Source organism: Penicillium verhagenii, assembly GCF_028828195.1.
Source record: "Penicillium verhagenii strain IBT 33310 chromosome Unknown utg000008l_segment0_segment0, whole genome shotgun sequence".
NCBI lineage: Eukaryota > Fungi > Ascomycota > Eurotiomycetes > Eurotiales > Aspergillaceae > Penicillium > Penicillium verhagenii.
Genome location: NW_026643172.1, coordinates 582,606 through 604,776, shown reverse-complemented (window position 1 = coordinate 604,776; position 22,171 = coordinate 582,606). Strand labels below are relative to the sequence as shown.

The 22,171-nt window shown below is 47.8% G+C and overlaps 9 protein-coding genes across 9 annotated transcripts; 5 read left to right on the top strand and 4 right to left on the bottom strand.

Annotated features, from left to right (window-relative positions):
- Positions 1 to 929: 929 nt before the first annotated feature.
- On the bottom strand, positions 930 to 1,742 carry N7466_008204 (uncharacterized protein; the record flags this gene model as incomplete). The annotated part of the gene is made up of 1 exon (XM_057167593.1): positions 930 to 1,742. One exon carries the CDS (start codon positions 1,740 to 1,742, stop codon positions 930 to 932), a length of 813 nt encoding a protein of 270 aa, XP_057018224.1.
- Positions 1,743 to 3,108: 1,366 nt separating this feature from the next.
- N7466_008203 (alpha/beta-hydrolase) lies at positions 3,109 to 5,068 on the top strand (the record flags this gene model as incomplete). Its single annotated transcript, XM_057167592.1, has 7 exons — positions 3,109 to 3,321; positions 3,383 to 3,467; positions 3,549 to 3,863; positions 3,926 to 4,041; positions 4,096 to 4,393; positions 4,456 to 4,671; positions 4,737 to 5,068. The coding sequence occupies 7 exons, from the start codon at positions 3,109 to 3,111 to the stop codon at positions 5,066 to 5,068; spliced, it is 1,575 nt and encodes a 524-aa protein (XP_057018223.1).
- A 497-nt stretch (positions 5,069 to 5,565) lies between these two features.
- N7466_008202 (DUF3176 domain-containing protein) lies at positions 5,566 to 7,363 on the top strand (the record flags this gene model as incomplete). Its single annotated transcript, XM_057167591.1, has 2 exons — positions 5,566 to 6,020; positions 6,076 to 7,363. The coding sequence occupies 2 exons, from the start codon at positions 5,566 to 5,568 to the stop codon at positions 7,361 to 7,363; spliced, it is 1,743 nt and encodes a 580-aa protein (XP_057018222.1).
- Positions 7,364 to 7,954: 591 nt separating this feature from the next.
- On the top strand, positions 7,955 to 8,970 carry N7466_008201 (short-chain dehydrogenases/reductase; the record flags this gene model as incomplete). The annotated part of the gene is made up of 2 exons (XM_057167590.1): positions 7,955 to 8,309; positions 8,387 to 8,970. 2 exons carry the CDS (start codon positions 7,955 to 7,957, stop codon positions 8,968 to 8,970), a joined length of 939 nt encoding a protein of 312 aa, XP_057018221.1.
- Positions 8,971 to 11,042: 2,072 nt separating this feature from the next.
- Positions 11,043 to 12,124, top strand: N7466_008200 (T2 family ribonuclease; the record flags this gene model as incomplete). Its single annotated transcript, XM_057167589.1, has 4 exons — positions 11,043 to 11,281; positions 11,367 to 11,661; positions 11,728 to 11,923; positions 12,012 to 12,124. The coding sequence occupies 4 exons, from the start codon at positions 11,043 to 11,045 to the stop codon at positions 12,122 to 12,124; spliced, it is 843 nt and encodes a 280-aa protein (XP_057018220.1).
- A 766-nt stretch (positions 12,125 to 12,890) lies between these two features.
- bgt2 (GPI-anchored beta-1,3-endoglucanase EglC) lies at positions 12,891 to 14,189 on the bottom strand (the record flags this gene model as incomplete). Its single annotated transcript, XM_057167588.1, has 1 exon — positions 12,891 to 14,189. One exon carries the CDS (start codon positions 14,187 to 14,189, stop codon positions 12,891 to 12,893), a length of 1,299 nt encoding a protein of 432 aa, XP_057018219.1.
- A 1,278-nt stretch (positions 14,190 to 15,467) lies between these two features.
- On the bottom strand, positions 15,468 to 17,302 carry N7466_008198 (cation:proton antiporter; the record flags this gene model as incomplete). Its single annotated transcript, XM_057167587.1, has 3 exons — positions 15,468 to 16,184; positions 16,222 to 16,995; positions 17,066 to 17,302. The coding sequence occupies 3 exons, from the start codon at positions 17,300 to 17,302 to the stop codon at positions 15,468 to 15,470; spliced, it is 1,728 nt and encodes a 575-aa protein (XP_057018218.1).
- Positions 17,303 to 17,670: 368 nt separating this feature from the next.
- On the bottom strand, positions 17,671 to 19,206 carry N7466_008197 (putative peroxisomal 3-ketoacyl-coA thiolase (Kat1); the record flags this gene model as incomplete). The annotated part of the gene is made up of 6 exons (XM_057167586.1): positions 17,671 to 17,709; positions 17,760 to 17,871; positions 17,924 to 17,988; positions 18,042 to 18,890; positions 18,944 to 19,039; positions 19,111 to 19,206. The coding sequence occupies 6 exons, from the start codon at positions 19,204 to 19,206 to the stop codon at positions 17,671 to 17,673; spliced, it is 1,257 nt and encodes a 418-aa protein (XP_057018217.1).
- A 725-nt stretch (positions 19,207 to 19,931) lies between these two features.
- Positions 19,932 to 22,071, top strand: N7466_008196 (putative bifunctional fatty acid transporter/acyl-CoA synthetase (FAT1); the record flags this gene model as incomplete). Its single annotated transcript, XM_057167585.1, has 5 exons — positions 19,932 to 20,217; positions 20,277 to 20,432; positions 20,494 to 21,640; positions 21,694 to 21,843; positions 21,903 to 22,071. 5 exons carry the CDS (start codon positions 19,932 to 19,934, stop codon positions 22,069 to 22,071), a joined length of 1,908 nt encoding a protein of 635 aa, XP_057018216.1.
- Between the last annotated feature and the right edge of the window lie 100 nt (positions 22,072 to 22,171).

Genomic DNA, 22,171 nt, shown 5'->3' with positions numbered 1-22,171 from the left:
ACTGTCGCCGATTGTCGGCGAGTCGAGCGTGGGCGGTGATAGTTGGAAGCTGAAAGTTCGGAGATTTCAAGACTCTGAGGAACAGGCGGGAGGATGTTTGATGGGGTGGACAGATGATAGCAGAAGCAAGCTAGAACTTGGAAAGGTAATGAGATGTCACAGGTGACTCGGGGTCACTTGATGACGACTTGCACGTGATTTGTTGGGGATGTCCGCTTTAGGTTTAGATCGTCTTACGTCTCCTCACTAAGGCTCACTTGCCTTATCTTGAGTTGGTTCCTGCAGCTGAATTTCCATTTTCTTTTCGCCTTTTCCTCTTCGCTGGCTCGCACCGTTGCGCTTAAAACTTAGTACTAGTCATACTTCAAATCTTTCATGAGAATTCAACAATTCCTTCATTACTATTCTTCTACACTACCACTGTGGACATCTCACATCTCAAGGGCCACATATTTGTGGATCTCCAGCCCCACTTGCTTATCGCCGGCTCCGATAAGTAGGGTTGTACATAGTGGGATCTGTACGGAGTTCATCTGGAAACATGTGCACGGGTAGTATCTACTTGTGGTTTTACGACCTACTGCTCATTGAATATCCTCATCTTTGGAACTTTCTTCTATTACAGACCTCCTCGACACCAAGGCATGCTTAGAAGCTTTACAAACTAGTGAAGGTCAAGGCATATATTTACACCACCATTCCATACTGCACAATTTGTACTTATCAATGACTAACATTGAAGTGGACAGGGTGACTTCAGCTCCGAAAACAAGATTTATGAAATGTAGAGATTTGCAACATGGAATCCATTGATAGATGAATAATAAATGCCGCAACAGGGCTTCGTTCTTATCTCCATACTCCCGACATAGTTTCGATCACAAATGCAAAGAATTCTGCGGGCTTGGAACCCAAAGACGCATGATCGGCTATGCGTTTGTCGCTTTGCGCTGCTGGAGTGCCATGTAATTCAAGAAGGACCTGAAGACAGTGGGCATAAGATCATCTCTTGTATGGTCGAATTGCGGATTAAGCTGTTCCCATAAGTAGCAATCGGGATTATTACGTACTGCCACCATGAAATGGCCATATTGGATGATGCGTCCAAAGCGATATTCCTTGTCGGCAGCAAAGAGTCTGTTGAGAGCAGCACGCCATGCTACCACAAACTCGACTGGATCGCTACCTTGGCGGAATTCCATTGTAGCGAACGTCTGGAAGACTCGGTTGAACTCATTCTGATTTAGCTGTCCGTAGCGTGCTTTAAGGATCTCCAAAGCTTCAGCCGCAGAGCGAGTGCCGGCGATAAACATCTTAGTGTCCGCAGTACAGGAATGAGAGATGATGCTGTATGCATCGGCATTATTAATCTTCCATTGCTTTAGACGATCGTTTGGTCGTTCAAAGTGATATTCGAGGTAGCGTGCAATTTCTGCTTCGGAGATAGACTCGGGTAGTATCCGTTTAGTGGCTGCAACCAACTCTGTCTTCGGATCGACGGCCTTGATTGATTTGCGATCCGCAATGATCTTGCAGACGTCTGCTTCAGAGGGTGGAACGAGATAGAGACCGTCATTTGGTTCCGTTATCTCTCCCTGCATGATCTCGAGGAGATCATTACCGAGAGGTTCGACAACAGTTCGCAGTTCCTCCAGCCACTCATGCCAGTTTTCTGTTCCCTTCAGTTTCGGCAGAATTTCACGGGATTTCCCAGCATTGCTGGTCTGATAGAGCCGCGACATGCTGGAGATGTGTTCAGCGAGTGGGCGAAATAAGGTTACGGGAGGTGGATTTATGTGGAAATCCGAGTGGTGATTGGCTGATGTATGGAGATGCGGCAGCGGGATTCGAGGGATCCTGACGAATAAGCTGCGTAGAATCGTGCTGAACAGAGGATTAGTTGAATTAGTCCGACGCCTTCCAAAGCTAACAGAATCAGAAGAAATAAGCACTTATGAAAAGGACTGCTGAAACAAGATTTTCCGGACTGATATGACGAACAGTCCAAAACGCGTCGAATTTGACAAGTTTGGTATTTGGAGGATGCCAGGGGATTAGAACAAATTGGGGGTTAATTCAAAATCAGAGAAGAAGGGCTCATAACCTCTGAAGAGAAGATATGAACAAGAGGACGCGAGCAAAGGCGTATGATTGGCTATGGAGGAGAGAGAAAGGGAAAAGCTGACGAAGAGAGAAGAAGTGGGATAAGCCCATGCGGAGTGACGTGACCCCACGAACACCACGAAAATTGATCTTTAGTATATACTACATACTAGTAGCTAATGGATACATCCATCCTAAGTAGGGCCAGAGAGAAAAGAAGTCGTGTGAATGAATGGAGAGAAAGGTCGCGCTACAAACAAGGCATGTATAGAGGGTACATCGCCCGCCTTCATGTGGGAAGTATGATGCGCATCCCGGCGACATTAGCCAAAATCTCACAAGGCTCTATCTACATACTAGCCCGATGCATTACCTACAAACGACCATTCATTCGTTTTGGAAATTTCGATGCGACGGATAAATCTTCTCCCTCGGGTTCAACTTCTCGCCTACTCTCAACCCGAGAAGCTCTGGAATTGGACAATATTTCGTTGATCGCCGAGAATGCTTCTGCCATATTAAGAGTAATTTTTCCCGAGTGGTTGGCCCACTACTGTCAAAGAGTGTTGGCTGATGGGGTGGGGAAGCTTTTCGCTTGAAATCTTGATCCCAGATTCCCTGCCCTGCGGTCTTGATTTCCAATTATGGCTAACTTGCTTCACTAGTCCAGGGTTCCCCACCCCCACGCTAAGGGCCATCTCCGCATTTCGGTACATCATGAAAATTCTTGGAGTACTCTGACTTGCTCTAGATGAATGTCTCCTTTTTCTTTATGAAGCTCGGACAACATTCCTTGTAATCCGAATGGATTCTAAATATCTCGGGATAAGAGTGGGTACGATCAGACCACGCCACTGACGATGCTATATTCCCCCGCCTTTTTGTTGAGGCCCTTTATTTGTGAGGTGGATATAAAATCAGAGGAGATTCGTGTCTATTCAACATAATTCATTTAGAAACTGTGACTTCGCGAGGGAATTGGTGATTACTATCTACCCTTGCAATATGAAGGGTCCAAGCTTTGGTCTTCTTGGATTGGCATCTTTGGCCTCGGCCTACGCCGATCAACCTTACTATGCCAATTTGACATGGGAGGCTCCTCGAACATTGTCAAACTGGTCCAATCTTACCGTTGAAACTGATACGGGAACCTTCATCGGAATGTTGAATGATACCTACCCAAACGTCCGGCAATTTCTTCGAGTTCCATATGCTAAGGTTAGTGATGGCCAACACGATCCGATTGGCATATTCGTTAAACCTACCTCGAATTTTATAGCCACCTATTGCGGATCTTCGTTGGATGCCTCCTCAAAAACTCGAAAAGTCGAAGAAAAGGATCGACTCGACGTTTTACGGCCCCGGTATGTATATCCGCAATGAGAATCGAAATTGAATCTATACAAAAGTTTCCTAGCTAACAAAATCTGATTTCGCACACATAGCTTGCCCCCAATACGTGACTTCTCCCTGGAGCTTTTGGAATGAATATGAACCACCAAACCTTCTCGTCAACATTGGCGAAACGTTGGATCAGGGCTCAACTGCCTGGTCTTCGGCTGAAGATTGTCTATCAATGGCAGTTTGGACTCCTGCATATGCCAATAAAACATCGAAACTCCCCGTCTCTTTGTTCGTCACTGGTGGAGGTGGCATCACAGGAGGAATTCAGATTCCTTCTCAGCTACCGGCTAATTGGGTATCGCGATCTCAAGAACATATTACCATTACCATCAATTATCGGTCGAATATTTTTGGAAGTAAGACACCCATGCATATCCCCAAATTGACGATCAAAAAACATCACTGACCCATTCGTTAGACCCCAAATCCAGAGCACTGAATGAAACATCTCTCACTCTTTTAGATGTGAGGGCTGCAGTCGAGTGGGCTTATGACCACATCGAAGCATTCGGAGGTGACAAAGATAATATCATGGTGAGTAATATTCATCCAAATGAAAAAGAGTGTTAAGTTAAGTTGGCAAAATAGCTTTGGGGTCAATCGCAAGGAGGAATCCTCACGCATCTGTATACACTTGCTTGGCCCGAGAACCCCCTTGCTGCCAAGTTCGGCGTTATATCACAAGGGGCTTCGGCCACATTGAACCTCTCGACTGTGGATGATGTTTATCAAGATTTTGATATTGTCGCCAAGGGTCTCGGTTGCAACTATGGTGATGATGCAGAGGCTGAGCTCGAGTGCATGCGACAAATTTCGTGGGTTCAGATTGAAGAGTTCATTAACCGCTATAATTCTACCCCGGCAATCGCTTTCACAAACTATATGCGTAAGTCCCCTCAGTGCTCTACTAGTCGAGCTCGGCTTACCCAAAACCCAACTCTTCTTTAGCGGATGAAAGATACATATTCTCAGACGAAACGGCTCGGTATGCCAAAGGAAAGGTGGCACGGGGCCCAGTAATCCGATCCGACACTGCTAGAGAGTTCCCTAGCACCAATACCACCGAAGTCAACGAAGAAGAAGGGGTGGCAGACTGTTTGGCTCTGTCGGATTCGAATCTGCGCCAATCCATTGGCCTTCAAACCCATCGATACTACTGGGCCGGTACGTGGATTTTTACTACCTAAGCTTCAAATGTCTCAAAGATACGTGTAATTGACGACACATAGGGAACTTCACCAACATTAGTCCGGTGCCGTGGCTTGGGGCCTTCCACTGGACGGATTTGTTCATGATCTTCGGTACTTACATGTTGGATGTCGGCAAAGTTAGCAAATTGGAAGTTGACACTTCCAAGACGATGCAAGATCTTTTCCTCAAATTCTTGAAAAACTCCTCGTCATTCAGTGAAACTGCCCACTGGCCTGCTTTCAATTCCAGCGCACTCAACGGGGGCGCTGTCCTTGAATTCGGAAACGGGACAACTAGAAAGACAGTGACCGGCGATTGGCTTGACGCTGGTTGCTACAACTCTTCAAGTCAATTCAGAATCTGGGGATGATTGGTGCATCGTATTAGATTATGTATGTATGCTCTCCGTACGGAGTCCGTGGGATACGGAGTACATATCTGCAATGGGCTGCGCCACTAGATCTACAAACCCCCCTAAACGTTTGAACGTCCAATGAAACCCAAGCTAAAGAATTTTGAATTGTCTCTAAAAATGTTCCTGGGTTCCATATTCTCCACTTTGGCCCTTTCAAGCGAATCGGAGCTGCCGTTTCGACTTTCAGGGAAAGTGAAGTGGATCTCGGGCTCTCAACCCAAAAAACCAGCTTCGACACTAACCCCGACAAAGTAATGATTTCTGAAACCTCGCCGTTCTGGCTCCACGATTTTCGACACTAGTTTCAGTCGAGTGGCTCTCTTGAGGAATTTAATGGGAGAGCTTGAGTTGAAATTTTGTAGTCAAGCCTTTTTCTTCCTCTTTCAAACCGGGGTCTTCTTGGCCTGGATCTAATGGAAAGAATCGGGTGCAGTTATTGAAGTTTCACCACGATGAATCATTTTAAAGAAGAATATAGGCTGTCGTATGTTCCAGTACACGATGAGCCTGAGAACGTGACAGGGAAGAGAAAAACGCGACCCCTATCATCTGCCGAACAGGTGTTCCTACAATCTCAGACACAAGCATTCTGGGGGGCCAGCTGGACCTTGGAAATCCTGGGGTGTTTCATATCGATTCTGTTTTTCATAGCTATTATTGTGGTCCTCTGGTACTATGATGGAAAACCAATGCCCGAGTGGCCTTACGGCATCACGCTTAACGCACTAGTCTCCGTTCTAAGCACCGTTATGAAAGCTTCCATGGCGTTTGTTGTCGCGGAGGGCTTGGCCCAACTTAAATGGTCCTGGTTTCGTGGGGGGAACAAGCTGAGTGATCTGGCACTTCTCGACGCTGGAAGTCGTGGAGCTATGGGATCCCTTCTTGTTCTTCTGAAGACTGTACCTCGGTAAGCTGGGGAGAATCTTGCTTTTGGGACTCAGGCACTGATTTTCTTCCTCTAGGCATCTCATCACATTCGGATGTTTAGTTTTAGTTTTGTCAACGGCTACGGATCCATTTGTCCAACAGGTCATGTCTGTCAAAGAGCGACCGGTTCATTCCAAGGGAGTCTCTTCCGTCCAAGTCTGCAACACCAGTACCTATACAGACTATGGCGAGGGTGCAGGTCCTGGAGAGAACCAAGTTCCTCTCGCAACTCTGGGAGCTATTTACTCTGGTATCTTCCAAACGTCAAGCCCGAACCGCAAAAGCATCATGATGGACTGCCCGACCGGAAACTGCACATTTACGCCTTATCAATCTTTGGGATTCTGCAGTCGCTGCGCGAACATTACAGATTCTCTTACTCTTTCCAAAACTGCAATTGTCCCTAGTGAGCCGACCTACCACTACAAACTCCCCAATGGATTCACATTTACCACCGCCATCACGAACCTGTACATGATGAATTCCACATCATACCGGAATCTTATCAAGGTAGACGTGGCGAACAAAGCCTCCATTCTCAACTTTACTGCAATCACCTCATCTGGCTACGGGGTGCCACCTCAAGTGAGTGCGACAGAATGTGCACTTTTCTTCTGCGTCGATACATATCATGCAAACGTTCAGGGAGGTACATTCTCTGAAAACCGTACCTCATTCTCCACCACATCAAATACCTCTTCGGTCGTTGAAAACTTCTCATTGACACCAGAGACATGTTATACCAACGGAACTCAACTTGAGAAACCATATAAAAGCACTGATGACTGCTCATTCAATGTCAACTGGCTGAGCCGACTGGCAATGTCGAATTCGATCTCACCCCTTCTCCACGGCTACGGCTCACTTTTTATAAGCAACCGGCCAAGTTGGTCCTCCAATGTTATCGAGGCTCTGTATGGTGTCGAGGGAAACTACACCGACATTAATTCAGTCTTTCAGTCATTGGCTTCTTCACTTACTATCAACGCCCGGTCCCAAGTGTGTAAAGAGAAGGTCGACGGAATCCCGTGGACTGTCCAGTCATTTGTCCGCGTGAGTTGGAAATGGATGATTCTTCCTGGCGCGCTGGTTCTTCTAAGTATGATTTTTATGATCATCACAATCATGCATACTAGAAACCAGTATATTTGGAAATCATCGCCTTTGGCCCTTCTCTTCTCGGAGTTACTGGTTGATGAACCACTTCCGCTTCGGTCGGATCCGACTTTGAAGGGAATGGAAATTACATCGAGGAATATGGAGGTTTGGCTAGAGACGACATCGGAAGGAGTTCGATTAAAAGCCATTCCGACTTCGCGATAATAATGCTTTCAAGCTTCCTAAGGTCGGCTTTGGAATGTTCTCAAGTATTTTTGCTAAAGCGACATACATCATGATACATGTATTTTATGATATAATACTACACAACCTTGTACATTATTCATCACGATACCTGCCAAGGTTATTACTTCACATCGGGCTGTACGTGTAGAGAGGCAAGAGTCGCAAGACTAGCAGACCCTAGAATATTCATTTCTAAGGTTTATTAGAAAGAAACATTCAAGCCGGAGATAGGCTTCTGCAGGTTTGAATTTTACCTCCGTGATGATGATGAAATAGCCCGGACAACATTTGAAATTCCAAGGTTACGGAGTCATCGGGCTTTTGCTGACGAAATGAAATGCGTGTTGGTCAGCATTTTCAGAAAGACCGAAGGCGACTCCCGCACTAACAACATTGAAAGTGGGTTCCACCTAAACCAATCAAAGTCAGCTGTAAGCTCTCCCTGTCCCCGCCTCTTACGCTTATATTCAAGCTTCCCTCGCAGCTTTCCATCTCCAGATCAACAACATTTTCAACATCCCTTTTCTACTACGCTCTATCACAGTCTTGATACTATCTATCTCATCCGCCATGGCTCACACCCTTACTCAAGTTCGCACGTGGAATGCCGCCTTGAAGACTACACGTCCGGACCTGGTGGCTCTCTTTGTAGGAGCTACTAGCGGAATCGGAAGAAACACGGCTGTCAGATTAGCTGCTTCTGTTGATCGTCCAACTATATTTACTATCGGCCGTAATGAGGCTGCAGGTGCCGAGGTTCTGGAAGAGTTGAAGGCCGCAAACAAGAATGGCACCTATAAATTCTTCCCGGTGGACGTATCTCACCTTCGCAATGTCGATGAAGTTTGCCACAAGTTAAAGCCAGAGATTCAGGAACTGGATCTTCTGTTTCTTTCATCTGGAGCCCCATCTTTCGGCAAAAAGGGTCAGACATTACTCTTTCAACGATAAGGATGATTACACATCTGCAGTGATATACCAAATACTAACTCATATATATAGAGGGCGATGATAACATCGATGTCAACCATATCATTCGGTACTACAGTCGCTTGCGATTTGTTCACAACCTACTTCCGTCACTTGAACTTTCCAAATCTCCACGCGTTGTCAGCGTCCTCGCAGGCGGCCAGGAAATGATGATCGAGGAGGACAACCTCGATTTGAAGAAAAGCTTCTCCTTTTCCGCCGGAAATGGCTACCCGACGACCATGACTACTCTCGCTTTCGAACATCTGGCATCAACACATCCTTCGGTCAGCTTCATCCATGACTTCCCGGGTATCGTGGCGACACCACTGTTTAAGAAGGTCGCGGGACCTATTCTTGGTTCAATCTTGGGCTTCTTGAGCAAAGTCGTCTCGATTCCGGCTTCGGAGAGTGGGGAGTGGCACACATACCTGGCTACTGCACCTGAATATAAGTCTAAGAATGTCGCTGATGAGCCATCTGGAGGCTCATATATTCTCAATCACGATGGAAAGGATGTTACCAACCAAAAGTTGATGGAGCAGTTCCGGGAGAAGAACTTCCCTTCCATTGTTTGGAAGCATACGCTCGATACATTTGAAAAACTCTCTGCTTAAGGGTGGTTTCTGTGTTTTTCTCTCTCCTTTTATGGCAATAATGGGATAATAATCATGTGGGAACCAACATTTAGTTGGGGCAAGGGCTTATAGTTAATTATAATGACGCATGTTTTGTTTAACATTTAATAAATGAACGCTTACGAGAACCTTTGGGAAATAACCATTGTCGATTTGATCATGAATGCCGTGCCAGCACGCGGCCCGTCAACATTGAAGTCAGAGTTCAACCCTTACCCTGGATATCACTCAAGCTTCTGACATCTGGAGCCGACCAATCTATTTCACACTAGCTTTTGTTTGAAGGGGTGAAACGATATTCCTAAAACGGCCAGATACGAGTTTAGTGCCTTTTTCTACATAAGGTCCCAATGGGGTATGACATTCCTCAAGTGAAGTCCATTATTTTCAGCCACTGACCTCGGGGTTGCCCGACGATATAGTACATGAAAGATCTGAGATAAACATGATCCAACCAAAAGATGCACGTTTATCTGCATGCGGAAAGAAATCAGAACCGAACCGCTCGTACTAAACCGATTATTAGCCTAAGCTCACCTGGGCACCAGGTGCATTTGCGTCTTAAAGTTACTACCTTGTGAATAACCTCAATATCATGACACTAGTAGAGTCGATCCACCGCCAAGATAACGTTCTATCCTTTGGTGCATCGCTCATTGAATACACTGAAGTGAGATGATCAATTTTATTTTAGATTTCAGTGTGTTCAAGCATGGAACGTGAATACCGTGAACAAAAAAAAAAAAAAATTAAATAAAAAAAAAAACTTCGGGCCCTACAATACCCTTTCACGTGCTACTATCTGTGATGATCCTCCAGGGCTGGACAGACCCTGGTTAAGCGACACCGCTCTGTTCAGCTCCCGGGGACCCGGACTGTTAGATCCCTTATTGGTGGGAGCTCTCCAGGGCTGGCGCACGATCATGCGGGCGTCTACTCCGTACTGTTAATTATGGTGATCTTATCTTGATTTACGAATAAAGTTCACTGACACTTCTAGCTTCGCTGGTAAAGTCCCTGAGTTTGTGTATCTCTTTATTAAATTGTGGAGTCATTGAACCCTCCAAATAGCGCCAAAACGCTACAATCTAACAATTCCACAGTATGCAGTAAAGTGGTCAATTAGTATTGTGTCTTTGGTAGCCTTCAATTCGAACCAGAATGGATTGAAAATTTGAAAATTTCTTTACCTATCCCATGTCCACGGGTTACATGTAGTAGATCCCAGATCTACTTCGTACTCGCATACATGATGGTTGACATCTGGAACTCCTTCTAGGCAATTACCTAAAAGGATCAATTTGTTTACCAAGTGGCGTCCAATTTACTATTTACCCCTCGCCAATATATTCCGTTCCACCAATAAAGGACACGGTCCCTGTCCGCTGACGCGTTCACATGCAAGATGGCGTTCTCCTGAAGGACCCGGTTCTCACTAGCTCGTGTGGGGCCAAAATCACCATAAATTAAGGCCCATCGTGAAGGAAACTGCCCCTCGACCCTGACAGCCCTAGCCAATAGCGCACGTGTCTCGATACTGCGTCATAGAAGCACCGGTGGGCAGTTATGACACAGCGAATTTGTATCAAACCATCACGCTAATACTCAAAGTCTTCAAGAATTACCCGGCGGAAGATCTCCCCACACCAAGCTACCCGGGCGTCCGTCGGCGCCATCCCGCGTGCAGAACTTCATAACTCGGTCTAGAGGTCAAGGTGCATGTTTGCGCAGAAATACATAGCCGCTTCGACTCGGTTACAGGACAACATGATGGGTTTTGCGCTTTATCCACCCGCTAATCTGTTTATCGAGCGTATCAGATGGCTTCCCGTATCTGTGTGTTGATCTTCTGTTGATGATTGGCATTCTGGAGTTTGAGGTCGCTGCATGTCGTGCATGAGGATTCAAGTTCTTGCTTCAATGTTCTTCCATTGAGTCTGCTTCATGGATCGCGGTCGACGTATAAATATTCATGCTTTCACCCACATCATCAAAAAGAACATTCAGAGCAGACCGTTCAATTCAATTGACTACATTCCAAAATTATCAATATGCTCTCTTACACCCCACGAGGCCTGTTGGCTTTGGCCGCCTTCGACATTCTCATGGAAGCCCAGGCTGGCCTCACCGGCTGCACCGCCAGCACCGAGGTTCTGAGCTGCCACAACACCACCGCAGTCTCCGATCTCTGCTGCTTCAACTACCCCGGCGGCTCCCTCGCTCAGGTCCAGTTCTGGGATACCGATCCCTCTACCGGTCCTACTGATTCGTGGACAATCCACGGTCTCTGGTAAAAAAAATCCCGCATCGGATTTACTTTTCATAAAAGCCTCTGGCAGACTCGAGATGCTAACATGGGATTCTGCATTATTTAGGCCTGACTACTGCAACGGCGACTACGGCGAGGATTGCGATACTTCCCGTGAAACCTCGGAAGTCGAGACCATTCTCACTTCCCAGGGCCGCACTGAGCTCCTGACTTACATGGAGACTTACTGGGTCAGCGACGATGAGACTGCCAATGAGTTCTGGTCTCACGAGTGGAACACACACGGAACGTGTATCAACACTATTGACCCCAGCTGTTATACTGATTACACCTCCGACGAGGAAGTTGGTGACTTCTTCCAACAAGTTGTTGATCTGTTCAAGACTTTGGATACCTACACCGTATGTCCTTCTCGTCATGATTTGTTTTTTATTTTCTATGTGGTTTTTAATTGGTATCCAAAATAGGCTCTCTCCGCTGCTGGCATCACCCCTACCAACTCCAAGACCTACACTCTTGCTGCGATCCAGGCCGCCCTTGCTGATATCCACGGCGGATACGATGTTACTCTGCTTTGCGATGATGATAGCCTTTACGAGGTGTACTATTACTTCAACGTCTACGGCAGTGCTGTCAATGGAACCTACGAACCATCTACCGCTCGTGAGTTCACGTCCCCTTCTTTCCCCTCCGGATACTGGACGGATATTTTTTAAGCTTGGAAGCTAATTGATTGCCTACTTCGCTCTAGTCGAGAGCTCGAGTTGCCCCACCACCGGAATCAAGTATGTTCCCAAGAGCACCTCTAGTTCCAAGAAGGTCAAGCGGGCTGGAACTAGCTCGCGCGGTGGCCGCAAGGCTTAGATTTGGGCGGGTATTCGTGTTCTGACTTCAACGGAGTCGGGTTGAGTACTACTATAAAAGGGGACACTGCTCAGGCTGGAATGTTGAAGCTTGTGTTGCAGCTGAAGATTCACTGTTTTGGTCGAAGCTATGAGATCATCTGAAATTGAACTGTGAACGTGGTTGACGTTTTGGTATGCGGGACGTTTTTGAGTTGGACATTCTTTGGCGGGATTGGTTGTGGTAATGATCGGCTCGTGTCAAATGATGGCTGCTCAACTCTAATGTAACCTTAACGTTTAAAGAAGGTTCAAATGCTAAGTTGTAACCTTGGAACTTATCCGTAATTTCCACTTGAAATCTAAGCCATCAATTGTTGAAGAACAAAGGCATTGTATGTCCACGTGAACATTGCGGCCCCGGGGGGTCTTCCAAGTTTAGGATGTAAACATTGACTCATATTTCAAAGTACATAAATAAAAACAAAGGTTGTTATAAGGAAAGATAAGATTTGCATGTGTGGAATTTGAAAACATTGCTTACAAGTTTTCAAGATAGTAAAAGGAATAACGCCAACACCAGAAGCAGCCACTTTTTGGACAGAAAAGCCGAAGTCAACATTGAAAGTTCAAATAAATTCTAAGATATACATTGCGAACGAGAGTAAGAATCGAATTATCCCAAAGATACCCTGGTAATCGTAACCCCAAAAAGAAAAGACTCCGGCAAAGATCTAGAAACTAATAAGTCCTAGTCTATCACTTAATACACTCAAAATTCAAACCCCTTAGACAGCGAAGGCAAGGGCGGCAGCGGCGACGATGGCACCGAAGATGGAGCCAGCGGGGCGGGAAGCAGCGCCAGTGTAGGCAGTGGAGGAGGCAGAGGCGGAGCTACCGGTGGTGGAGCCGGAGCTGGAGGAGCCGGAGCCGGAAGAGCTGGAGCCGGAGCCGGAGCTGGAGCTGGAGGAACCGGAGCTGGAGCCAGCAGAGGCGGTAGCCAGGGGAGTGGAAGAAGCGGAGGAAGCGAAGCCAGAGACAGCGGCGGTGCCGTTGTTACCGTGGCGACCGACAGAGAAACCAGAGACGGTGGCGCCGGAGCCGGAGGAAGACTTGGTGGTAGCGGTGCTGCTGCTGGAGGTGCTAGTGCTGGTGGAGGTGGTGTTGCAGGTCAGGTCGAACAGGGGGGTGGTGCTCAGGGTCTCACCGACGAGACCGAAGCTGGGGCTGGCACCGTAATCCTGCATGATGTACCACCAGGTGTTGGTGACATCGAAGAGAGCGCAACCAACCTGGTCCCAGTACTTCTTAGCGTTGGCGAGCGAAGCAACACCCTCACCCTCGGAGGGACCGCTGACGGGCCAACCGGTCTCGGTGACCCAGATCTCCTTGCCGTTAGCGACAGCCTTGGTCTTGGCGACAGCCTCGTTGAAGAGGTTGGCGGCGTTGTCGATAGCGTTCTCATCGGTGGTCTGGTAGTAGGGGTAGGTATCGAAGCCGAGCCAGTCGATCTTGCTGATAACCTCGGAGTTGGAGGTGTTGGTCCAGGCGTCCCAGGTGTCGACGTGACCGATGGTGGCACTGCTGAGGGAGGTGCCGGAGATGGCGGACTGAACGGACTCGATGCAAGTGATCAGGTCATCGGGGTTCATACCGACGCCAGCATCGGACTCAACACCAGTGACGGAGTTACGGTAAAGATCCTCGCTACCGACGGAGATACCGACAACCAGCTTGGTGAAGGAGGTACCGTAGGTCTCGATGGCGGACTTGAGGGCAGCGATCTCGTTGTCGATGTTACCACCGGAGGTCCAGAGACCCAGGAGCAAGGAAGTCTCCTCCTCAATAGCAGCCTCGATGGCCTCAATGGGAGTGTTGGTAGTACCCTCCTGGATCATAGTGTAGAGACGAGCGCTGGTGAAGCCGGAAGTGCCAATGAGGTTCTTAGCGTTCTTGAACTGGGCGACGAAGTCGGCCTTGTAGCGGGTGCTGCCATCCTCGTTGGTAGAACCGTAGTTGAAACCCTTGTAGGCGGCCTCAGCGGTCGCGATGGACACAGCCAGGGCGAGAATCTGCTTCATCTGCATGATGGAGGTTTTGGGTAAAAAAGAATGTGTGAGGGGGTTTTATGTGAAACAAAGAATGACTTGTAGTGTTGAGTAGAGGTGTGATAAACGAATGTCACAAGGAAATAAACGAAAGATTTGTGTTGTAAAGAAAGAGAGAGATGAAAGGAGAAAAGGGAATGAGATGAATAAGTATGGGGAAATAGAAAAAAAAGCCCAAGACGTGTAAATCGCATTTGGGTCTAGACTAACGCCACTGTGGTAGACGATGGAACCTGAAGTGGGGCGCGACACGTTTGCTTGTCTCTTGTGCATCGCTCGCTTATTGGTCTATTGATTTCCAAAAATACCTGAACATCCAATGATCGACTACAAGGTGGACTGTCTTGTCCCTGGCAGAACCTGGGAACGGCTTTCCCATTGTGTCATTTATGTATTCCATTTGGTACTACCGTACTGGTACAGCCCAAGTTGCCAAGTTCGCCCCCGGCTATATTATTTCGCAGTTGCTTGCGTCTCCTATTAAACTTTGGTTTTATTTGCAAACGGGGACTAAATTTGGGTACAGTCCCTTTGTTCATTCCTCGATCCACCTCCAGAATCCCCAATTCATCCATGGATGTGGGTGTTCGAAATTTTTGCTAGAAGGATTCAGAACAAACTCCTATTCGGTCTACCACCGGAAGCCTCGGCACCAAGATGAAAAACCCTCCCTAACAACTTTCAATCAATCTTACAGTGTGAAATATTACCTTAGTAAACTCCGTAATGATCAGCCACATGTTTCAAGTACCTGAACGAAGCCACATGAGAGCAGCAAATCAGAGGTGGATTTGGCATTTGTGATCGGGATGATCCTTATGATTCTGCATGCACGCTATTCCGCTTTCGGGTCTATCGGTGTTGTTCGATTTGATGGCCTGATATAACAGGCGTAAGTCAGGCATGAACCAGGCACGAACTTCCCGATATGGCGGTGAGATCTGAAAATTCTGCCGATTACGTATGCTCGGGTTCCCAACTTGCCAGTGGTGGATGATATCAAATCAAAATATGCAACGATTCTAGACTCTTATCCATCAAATCGAGGCTGTACACCCAAATTGCAATCTTAATCTTAATCACTCATTGATGGGTCCATACTATTTTTAAATGCTCTTTTTCCCAATGTTTTCTTTTCTTCCCTTTTTTTTTAAAAAAAAAAAAAAAAAAAAAAAGAGAAACCCTTCCCCTAACTCCTATTATCCATGCTTAAATTCCAATCTAGTATCATGATTCATCCATCCCAAATTTAGATTTTTAGATTCCCCAAATTCCCAATGGATCCGCCCCAGAATTCCCTCTAGTGCCCTGTAAAGTCTTAACTCTTCGAACAAGGGTCCCTACACAAATAGGCCCAACCAATGTACAAATCGTGATCGCCCAGATGACCGCTAAATAAATCTCCGATGTCCCCTTACTTGATCCTGCAGATGTGAAAATTCCCTGGCTTTGTGCAACAGATGCAATCAGGTAACCAACTTCTCCTCGCGCGACCATGGCCAGACCCAAGATGGACGCCGGATACAATGATTTCGGCTTAGGGGTGAGTACACCTGTCGGTGTCGATTCAATAGTCTGAGTGGGTACTTCATGTCCCTCATTTAGGGCTTCCGTACGGATACTATCGAACGGAGCGGTGTCTTCACCCCTATTGTGGGCCGTTGGCCTAGCGTTGCTCGGGCTCGGGGTCGGGCCCGACCCTGGGGTGGATCTTGTTAATTGGACCTCCTTAGACATGTCTCGTGGGGGGCATTGTTTTTGAGGGGTTCGAGAGCAAACATAGTGAATGTAACTGAACGGTTTTCGAATCGCCTTCAGCACATTTGATATGCCACTTGCACTCGTCGAGAACCGCACGAGCCATATGCCTGTGAGCATCTTCCCAAATGTCATCAGAAGAGCATAGATGACCCCCCGCCAAACTATACTCCCCTGGAACATCTCTGTGATGGGAATTGCGAACCCAATCGACGCCTGTGAAAAGATATTAGCTTGTTTCAAATATACCCACAACAGAGCATTTACTGACGAAGAATAGGGGAGTCAGAATTCGGCCCACGGGCTCCTTATAGTACTTCTCATACACATTCATGCCCGTCGGCACTTCTTTGACTTGCAAATCCTGCAGATGTGTTTCCACCGAGTGAGATGCATCCGCCACAACTGCATCATTTGACCCCGCAGCTAAACCATCAAACCAAGATACAATGACACCCGCAAGATAGGCAGCAAAGAGACTCGAGGTCCCCGCGAAGGAAGCCCCCGCAACGATCCCGACCAAAAGCCCCGTGTGCCAAAGGAACCCAAATTGCATCGTTGTCACAAATTCTGGTATCTTGTTCTTTGCCGTCAAGATCTTCTTGATGGTTGGCCCAAGACAAAAAGCACACACAAGGAAAGTACCGAGCGCAAATCCAATAGACACAAATACCGGTCGGATAACGGTGATGGGATTGAATGAGGTTGCACCTGTGTCACCAAGGTTGGAGATTACCTGGATCATCACCAGTCCGACAACATCATCCAGCATTGCAGCAGTCGTAGTGACCGTTCCAAGACGCGTAGTGATGAGATTCGTGCTAGACAAAATGGTGAAAGTAGTTCCCAGGCTTGTAGAGCTGAGAGCTGCACCTGCGGCAAATGCCTGGACAGAGCTTGCCGACACCAAATCCCTCAAAATGAATGATAAGCCGATGGGTGCACCGATTCCCGTGACTGCAACACATATTGAAAGGAGAAGATTGGCCTTGACAGATTTTATTGAGGTTGAAAGACCACCTGCAACCTTAGTATAAGCGAAGGATTTCATACAAATAGAACAGGCGCAAATGGATCTAATTCTTGCCTTCATATACCAAAAGTATCAGACCTAGGTATCCCACTTGCTGGATGGCTGTTTCTGTCTCGGTATCCAACCATTTGGCGCCCGGTGTACCCCACAGAATACCGATAAATAATTGGCCGATTAAACCACAGTATATGATTTTATCTAGAGCAAAGTTGATCAAGTTCAGGGACAGCAGGAGTCCTGTCCAACTAAGTAAAGTTGTGGTCGTTGGCTCTGCATACGCGAATGCAGCGTTCGCAGTCATGTCATTGATTATGCCACGGTTTTCACCAGTTCAAATTGAGATCATGAAGTTAATGCCACTGAGTTGTCACAGCATCCAATAATATGAGCATGAGTATGTGGCTATCACCAGCAAATGATTTATGTGATTGGGAATGAACGTGGCCCGTGGGAAGGAAGTGGCATTCGATGACTAAGTGAGGTCTTGGCTAACTAACTATAACCTTCGCAGAAGGAACCATTCAATGTTGGAAACTCAACAGAACCTTATGTAATTTAGAGCTTACTATGTAGTAGGTATTCCATATAGATCGTGGTCTTGAAATTGGTATTTGCAGGCTATGTATGTACAGGAATAAGTAACAGGTTTTATGTGATGGTCGGCAGAAATTAATGCTCTGAAACGAAGATACCGGCCATACCCATGCCCTATCTCCAGTTAGTATATACTGACGAAATATGTTGAGGATGTCACTTACGGTTCCGACACACATGGAGGTTACAGCTACGCGCTTATCTTGGCGGCGCAGCTCGGACAGTGCGGTAACAACCTGGCGTGCGCCAGTAGCACCCAATGGGTGGCCAAATGCACTAGAGCATGTTAGTCATTGAGGTCATTTTGAGAGGTAATAAAACCACTTACATAGCACCACCACGCGGGTTCACCTTGGCCTCATCGAGTCCCAGCTTGCCAACACAATAGACACCCTAGGAGAATATTAGTAAGGAGATTCGAGTAAAGAACTGCATGGGAGTCTCACCATAGAAGCAAATGCCTCGTTAATCTCGAAGATATCAACATCATCCTTGGACAAGCTGAATTTGCCCAAGATCTTGGGAATAGCGAGCGATGGGCCAATACCCATAATTCTAGGCTCCAATCCAGTCACAGTGGCACCAACGAACTTGGCAACAATAGGCTGTCCCAATTCCAAAGCACGGGAGCGCTTCATCAGGACCAAAGCCGCAGCGCCATCAGTAATTTGGCTAGCGTTGCCACCAGTGGTAGCACTTGGCGTCCACTGAGGGAATGCAGAGCGAATCTTGCCCAATGACTCGGCGGTAGTACCATACCGAATACCATCATCACGGTCCACGATAATATCCTTGACCTCACCAGTCTTGGGATCCTTGATCTGAGTCTTAACAGGAACGATCTCATCCTCGAACCATCCAGCCTTCTGCGCACGCTCAGCCTTCTGGTAGCTGGCCGCAGCGAACTTATCGTGCTGCTCGCGTGAGATACCGAACTGCGACGCCACGTTCTCGGATGTCTGGCCCATAGGCTGTGAGTTCTGTGAAGCGATAGGATGCGAGGTAATGCGGTCCGTCATTTCGGGGGCACCGCCATCAGCGTTGGTGCTCATGCTCTCAGCTCCGACGGCGATACCGACCTCGATCGAGCCCGCGATGATCTGGTTGGCAATGTTCTGGATGGACAGGAGACCTGAAGAACAGAATCGGTTGCAGACCGAGGCGGCGGTTGTGACGGGGAATCCGGCTGCGAGCACGGCGGAGCGGGCGACGTAGGCGGCACCCGGAGCGAGGCAGTTACCAACGCTGACATCTTCGACGAGGTTGGGGTCAATCTTGGAGTTCTCGCGCACGGTCTGTGGAATGTCAGTGGTAAATTTGGGTCGAGGCTGTTCGGAATGGCACTCACGGTGAGCAGCGAGACTAGGAGGTTGTCGATGCCGGTATCCTTCAATCCACCTTTGCGGGCCTTGGTGAGGGGTGTACGTGCGAGGTAGGTGATGACCTATTTATTAAGAAGGAAGATTTGTTAATTGACCGATTGCCAGTGTCCAATCCACGGGGTAGAGTACTTACCACATCGTCGGCGTTCTTCGCGAGGATACGCTGCTTGGGTGAAGGCAGGGCCAATTGGTTGGCGACCGAAGATAACCGCTGCTGGGGAGACGACATGATTTCTGGGGGATAATGATAATCTGCAGAGTTAAAAGGAGAAAGGACGGGTCTTGCGGACGGGACGCGGTCTTTTTATTATTTAGTGTCCGGGGTTACAGTAACGTGGGGGGATAAGAATGGACCGCGGCTCCTGTGATGAAGACCGAGTGACCCGAAAGCCGAGCTCGGATTGTAAGCCGAAGGAAATGCCGTTGCTATTACGGAGATCCGTGTATGATACAGGTATTTGGATGTCCTCGGCTGAGCCGAGGAATCTCTGATTGGTCGAGAAACGTATATTACATGGGTGCCGGTTTTTAGTCATCGTTTTTAGGTTCTGACACAAGAAAACATTGGTATTATATTACCGCGTCTTTCAACCTGCCATTGAAGCTTGGGAGAACTACTCCGTACGTGTTCTAGTCTGAATGAAGAGCTCGATTTATGACTCGTCCAGTCAATACCGGGGTATACCCCGCACCAAGATAGTAAAACCATAACTCGTATGTGCTGATTTCCCGTAAAAACCAATCCGCCCTTGTTAGCTCTGTCACAAACGGCAGATCCTCTCAAGCCAGCTTCCGTCGGAGTGTGGGGGGTGGGTCTCTTTTATAACTTCTCAACAATTTCCCCGGACTTCACGTTCGCAACAATCGTGTGAAGCTTGTCCTCTGAACCATTACAACAGCTAAATTAACATTCAATTCAGTGATTAAACGCTCATCTGCACTGAATTGGACGCAATGGACCTGTTCTCCGAAGCTAGTGTGCCCGCCGTGGCAATGGCGTCGGCCCTTTCTGTCGCCGCAGGAGCGTACCTCAATGCAAAGCTGTCTATTTCCACTGACCTGTCTGCCCATTTCAATGACAAGGCTTTTGGCAAGCGACTTGGCGAGCGCATTGGCCAGCTAGGCGCTTCGGCTACCATTTATAAGATGCTCGAGAGGGTGGTTGACGTTGAGGGACAGGGAGGGGCAGATGCCCTTTGGTTTGAGCACAAAACCTGGTCCTACACCGAATTGAAAGACTGTGAGTATAACTTTCAGCTCTTCTGTGCCTAGTCTGCAGCTGACACGGAATTTTTCAAGTGGTTGACCGGTTTGCTGCGGCTTTGCACGAACGGGAAGTCAAGGCCGGCGATTTCATCGGTGTTTTCACAACCAATTCTCCTGAAATGGTGGTGGCTCTGTATGCGCTATCAAAACTGGGCGCCGTGGCCGCTATGATCAACACAAACTTGCGAGGTAAGTCTATCCCTCTTGATTCGTGACACTTGGAGAATCATGGCTAATGATTTAACCGAAGACGACACCTTCGTGCATTGTCTAAATGTCTCTGGTTCCAAGTCAATTATTTCAACACCTGATCTGGCGCAATACGTCTGCGTGGATCTACCGCATGTCTCATTCAATCTCTCCTCCTTCGAGGGTATCTCCACTGGCCCTGTGGACCTCATCACAGCAACAGATCTCCAGAGCTTCTCTCCGTCGGGATTGCAGGCGGCCAAGCGCACGCTCAAGGACTTGACAGCACTCATCTATACTTCAGGTACAACAGGAAAGCCCAAAGCCTGCGCAGTACGAAACATGCTGGCAGTAGTCACCTCCACAACCCTGTCAATCGACGCCAATAACAGATCCAAGTACATGCCCTTGCGCACATATTCATCCCTGCCTCTTTTCCACGGCACAGCATTTTTCACCGGAGTTTGTTACTCAGTAGGAAACGCCGGAACACTCTGTCTTCGTCGCAAGTTCTCTGCCTCACAATTCTGGAAAGACGTGCAAGATTCCGGTACAACACGCATTCTATACATTGGTGAACTCTGTCGTTACCTTCTCTCTACCCCCCCTTCGCCTTATGATGCCAAGCACAACTGTATCGTTGCCTCGGGTAATGGACTCCGTGGCGAGATCTGGGAGCGATTCAAGTCGCGATTCAACGTTCCTGAGATCCGCGAATTCTACCGCTCCACCGAGGGAGTTGCCAAGTTTGATAATCACGGAGAGGGCGTCTGGGGTGCCGGAAAGGTGGGCTTCTCAGGCCCTATTCGCCGGTCTTTGGAGGATGACAACTTCATTGTCAAGTATGATACCGATACCGAGATGCCGTGGCGGGACCCTAAGACTGGATTCTGTGTTCGCGCGAATCTGGACGAGGAAGGCGAGGCAATTGGACGTGTGCGTGATCGTGGCCTTTTGATCGAGTATTTGGGCAATGAGGAGGCGACCGAGAGCAAGTTGCTCCGTGATGTCTTCCAGAAGGGTGACCTGTTCCAGCGCACTGGTGATCTTGTTGTTCAGGATCGGTCTGGTTGGATCAGATTCCAAGATCGTGTTGGTGATACCTTCCGCTGGAAGGGCGAGAACGTCAGTGCGGGTGAGATCCGTGATCACATCTGTCGCATTGAAGGCGTGCACGATGCCGTGGTCTATGGTGTCAAACTTACCGGGTATGTTGAAACAGTGAAGGAATATGAGAAGAAATTTTACTAACAACTTCCAGATATGATGGCCAAGCTGGTGCTGCTGGAATCACGCTGGAGGACCACTCACCCGCTTTCCAAGATGGCTTCGCGGCCAAGCTTTACCCAGAGTTGAAGAAGAAGGGTGTGCCCTCCTATGCCTTCCCTCGACTAGTCCGCTTTATTGAAAAGTAAGTCGTTTTCCTTAGCTGAAAAACACACAAACACAGTGGCTAATATCACACTTCAGGGTCGCGACTGGTGTCACATTCAAGCAAGCCAAGGGTGATTTGACAAAGAAGGGCTGGGATCCCCGCAAAGACTCAGCAGACAGCCTGTACTGGTTGAATGGAACCAAGTACGAGAAGCTCAATGATTCAGGCTGGTCTGAGATTGAGACAGGCAGGGCTAAACTGTGAACAACTACTCAAGCGGCTCAGTATGTTCAATGTTCGATTTAAAGATACCACAATTTGTGTATATAGATGAGAGTAGTTAGGGCATTACATGTATCAAAAG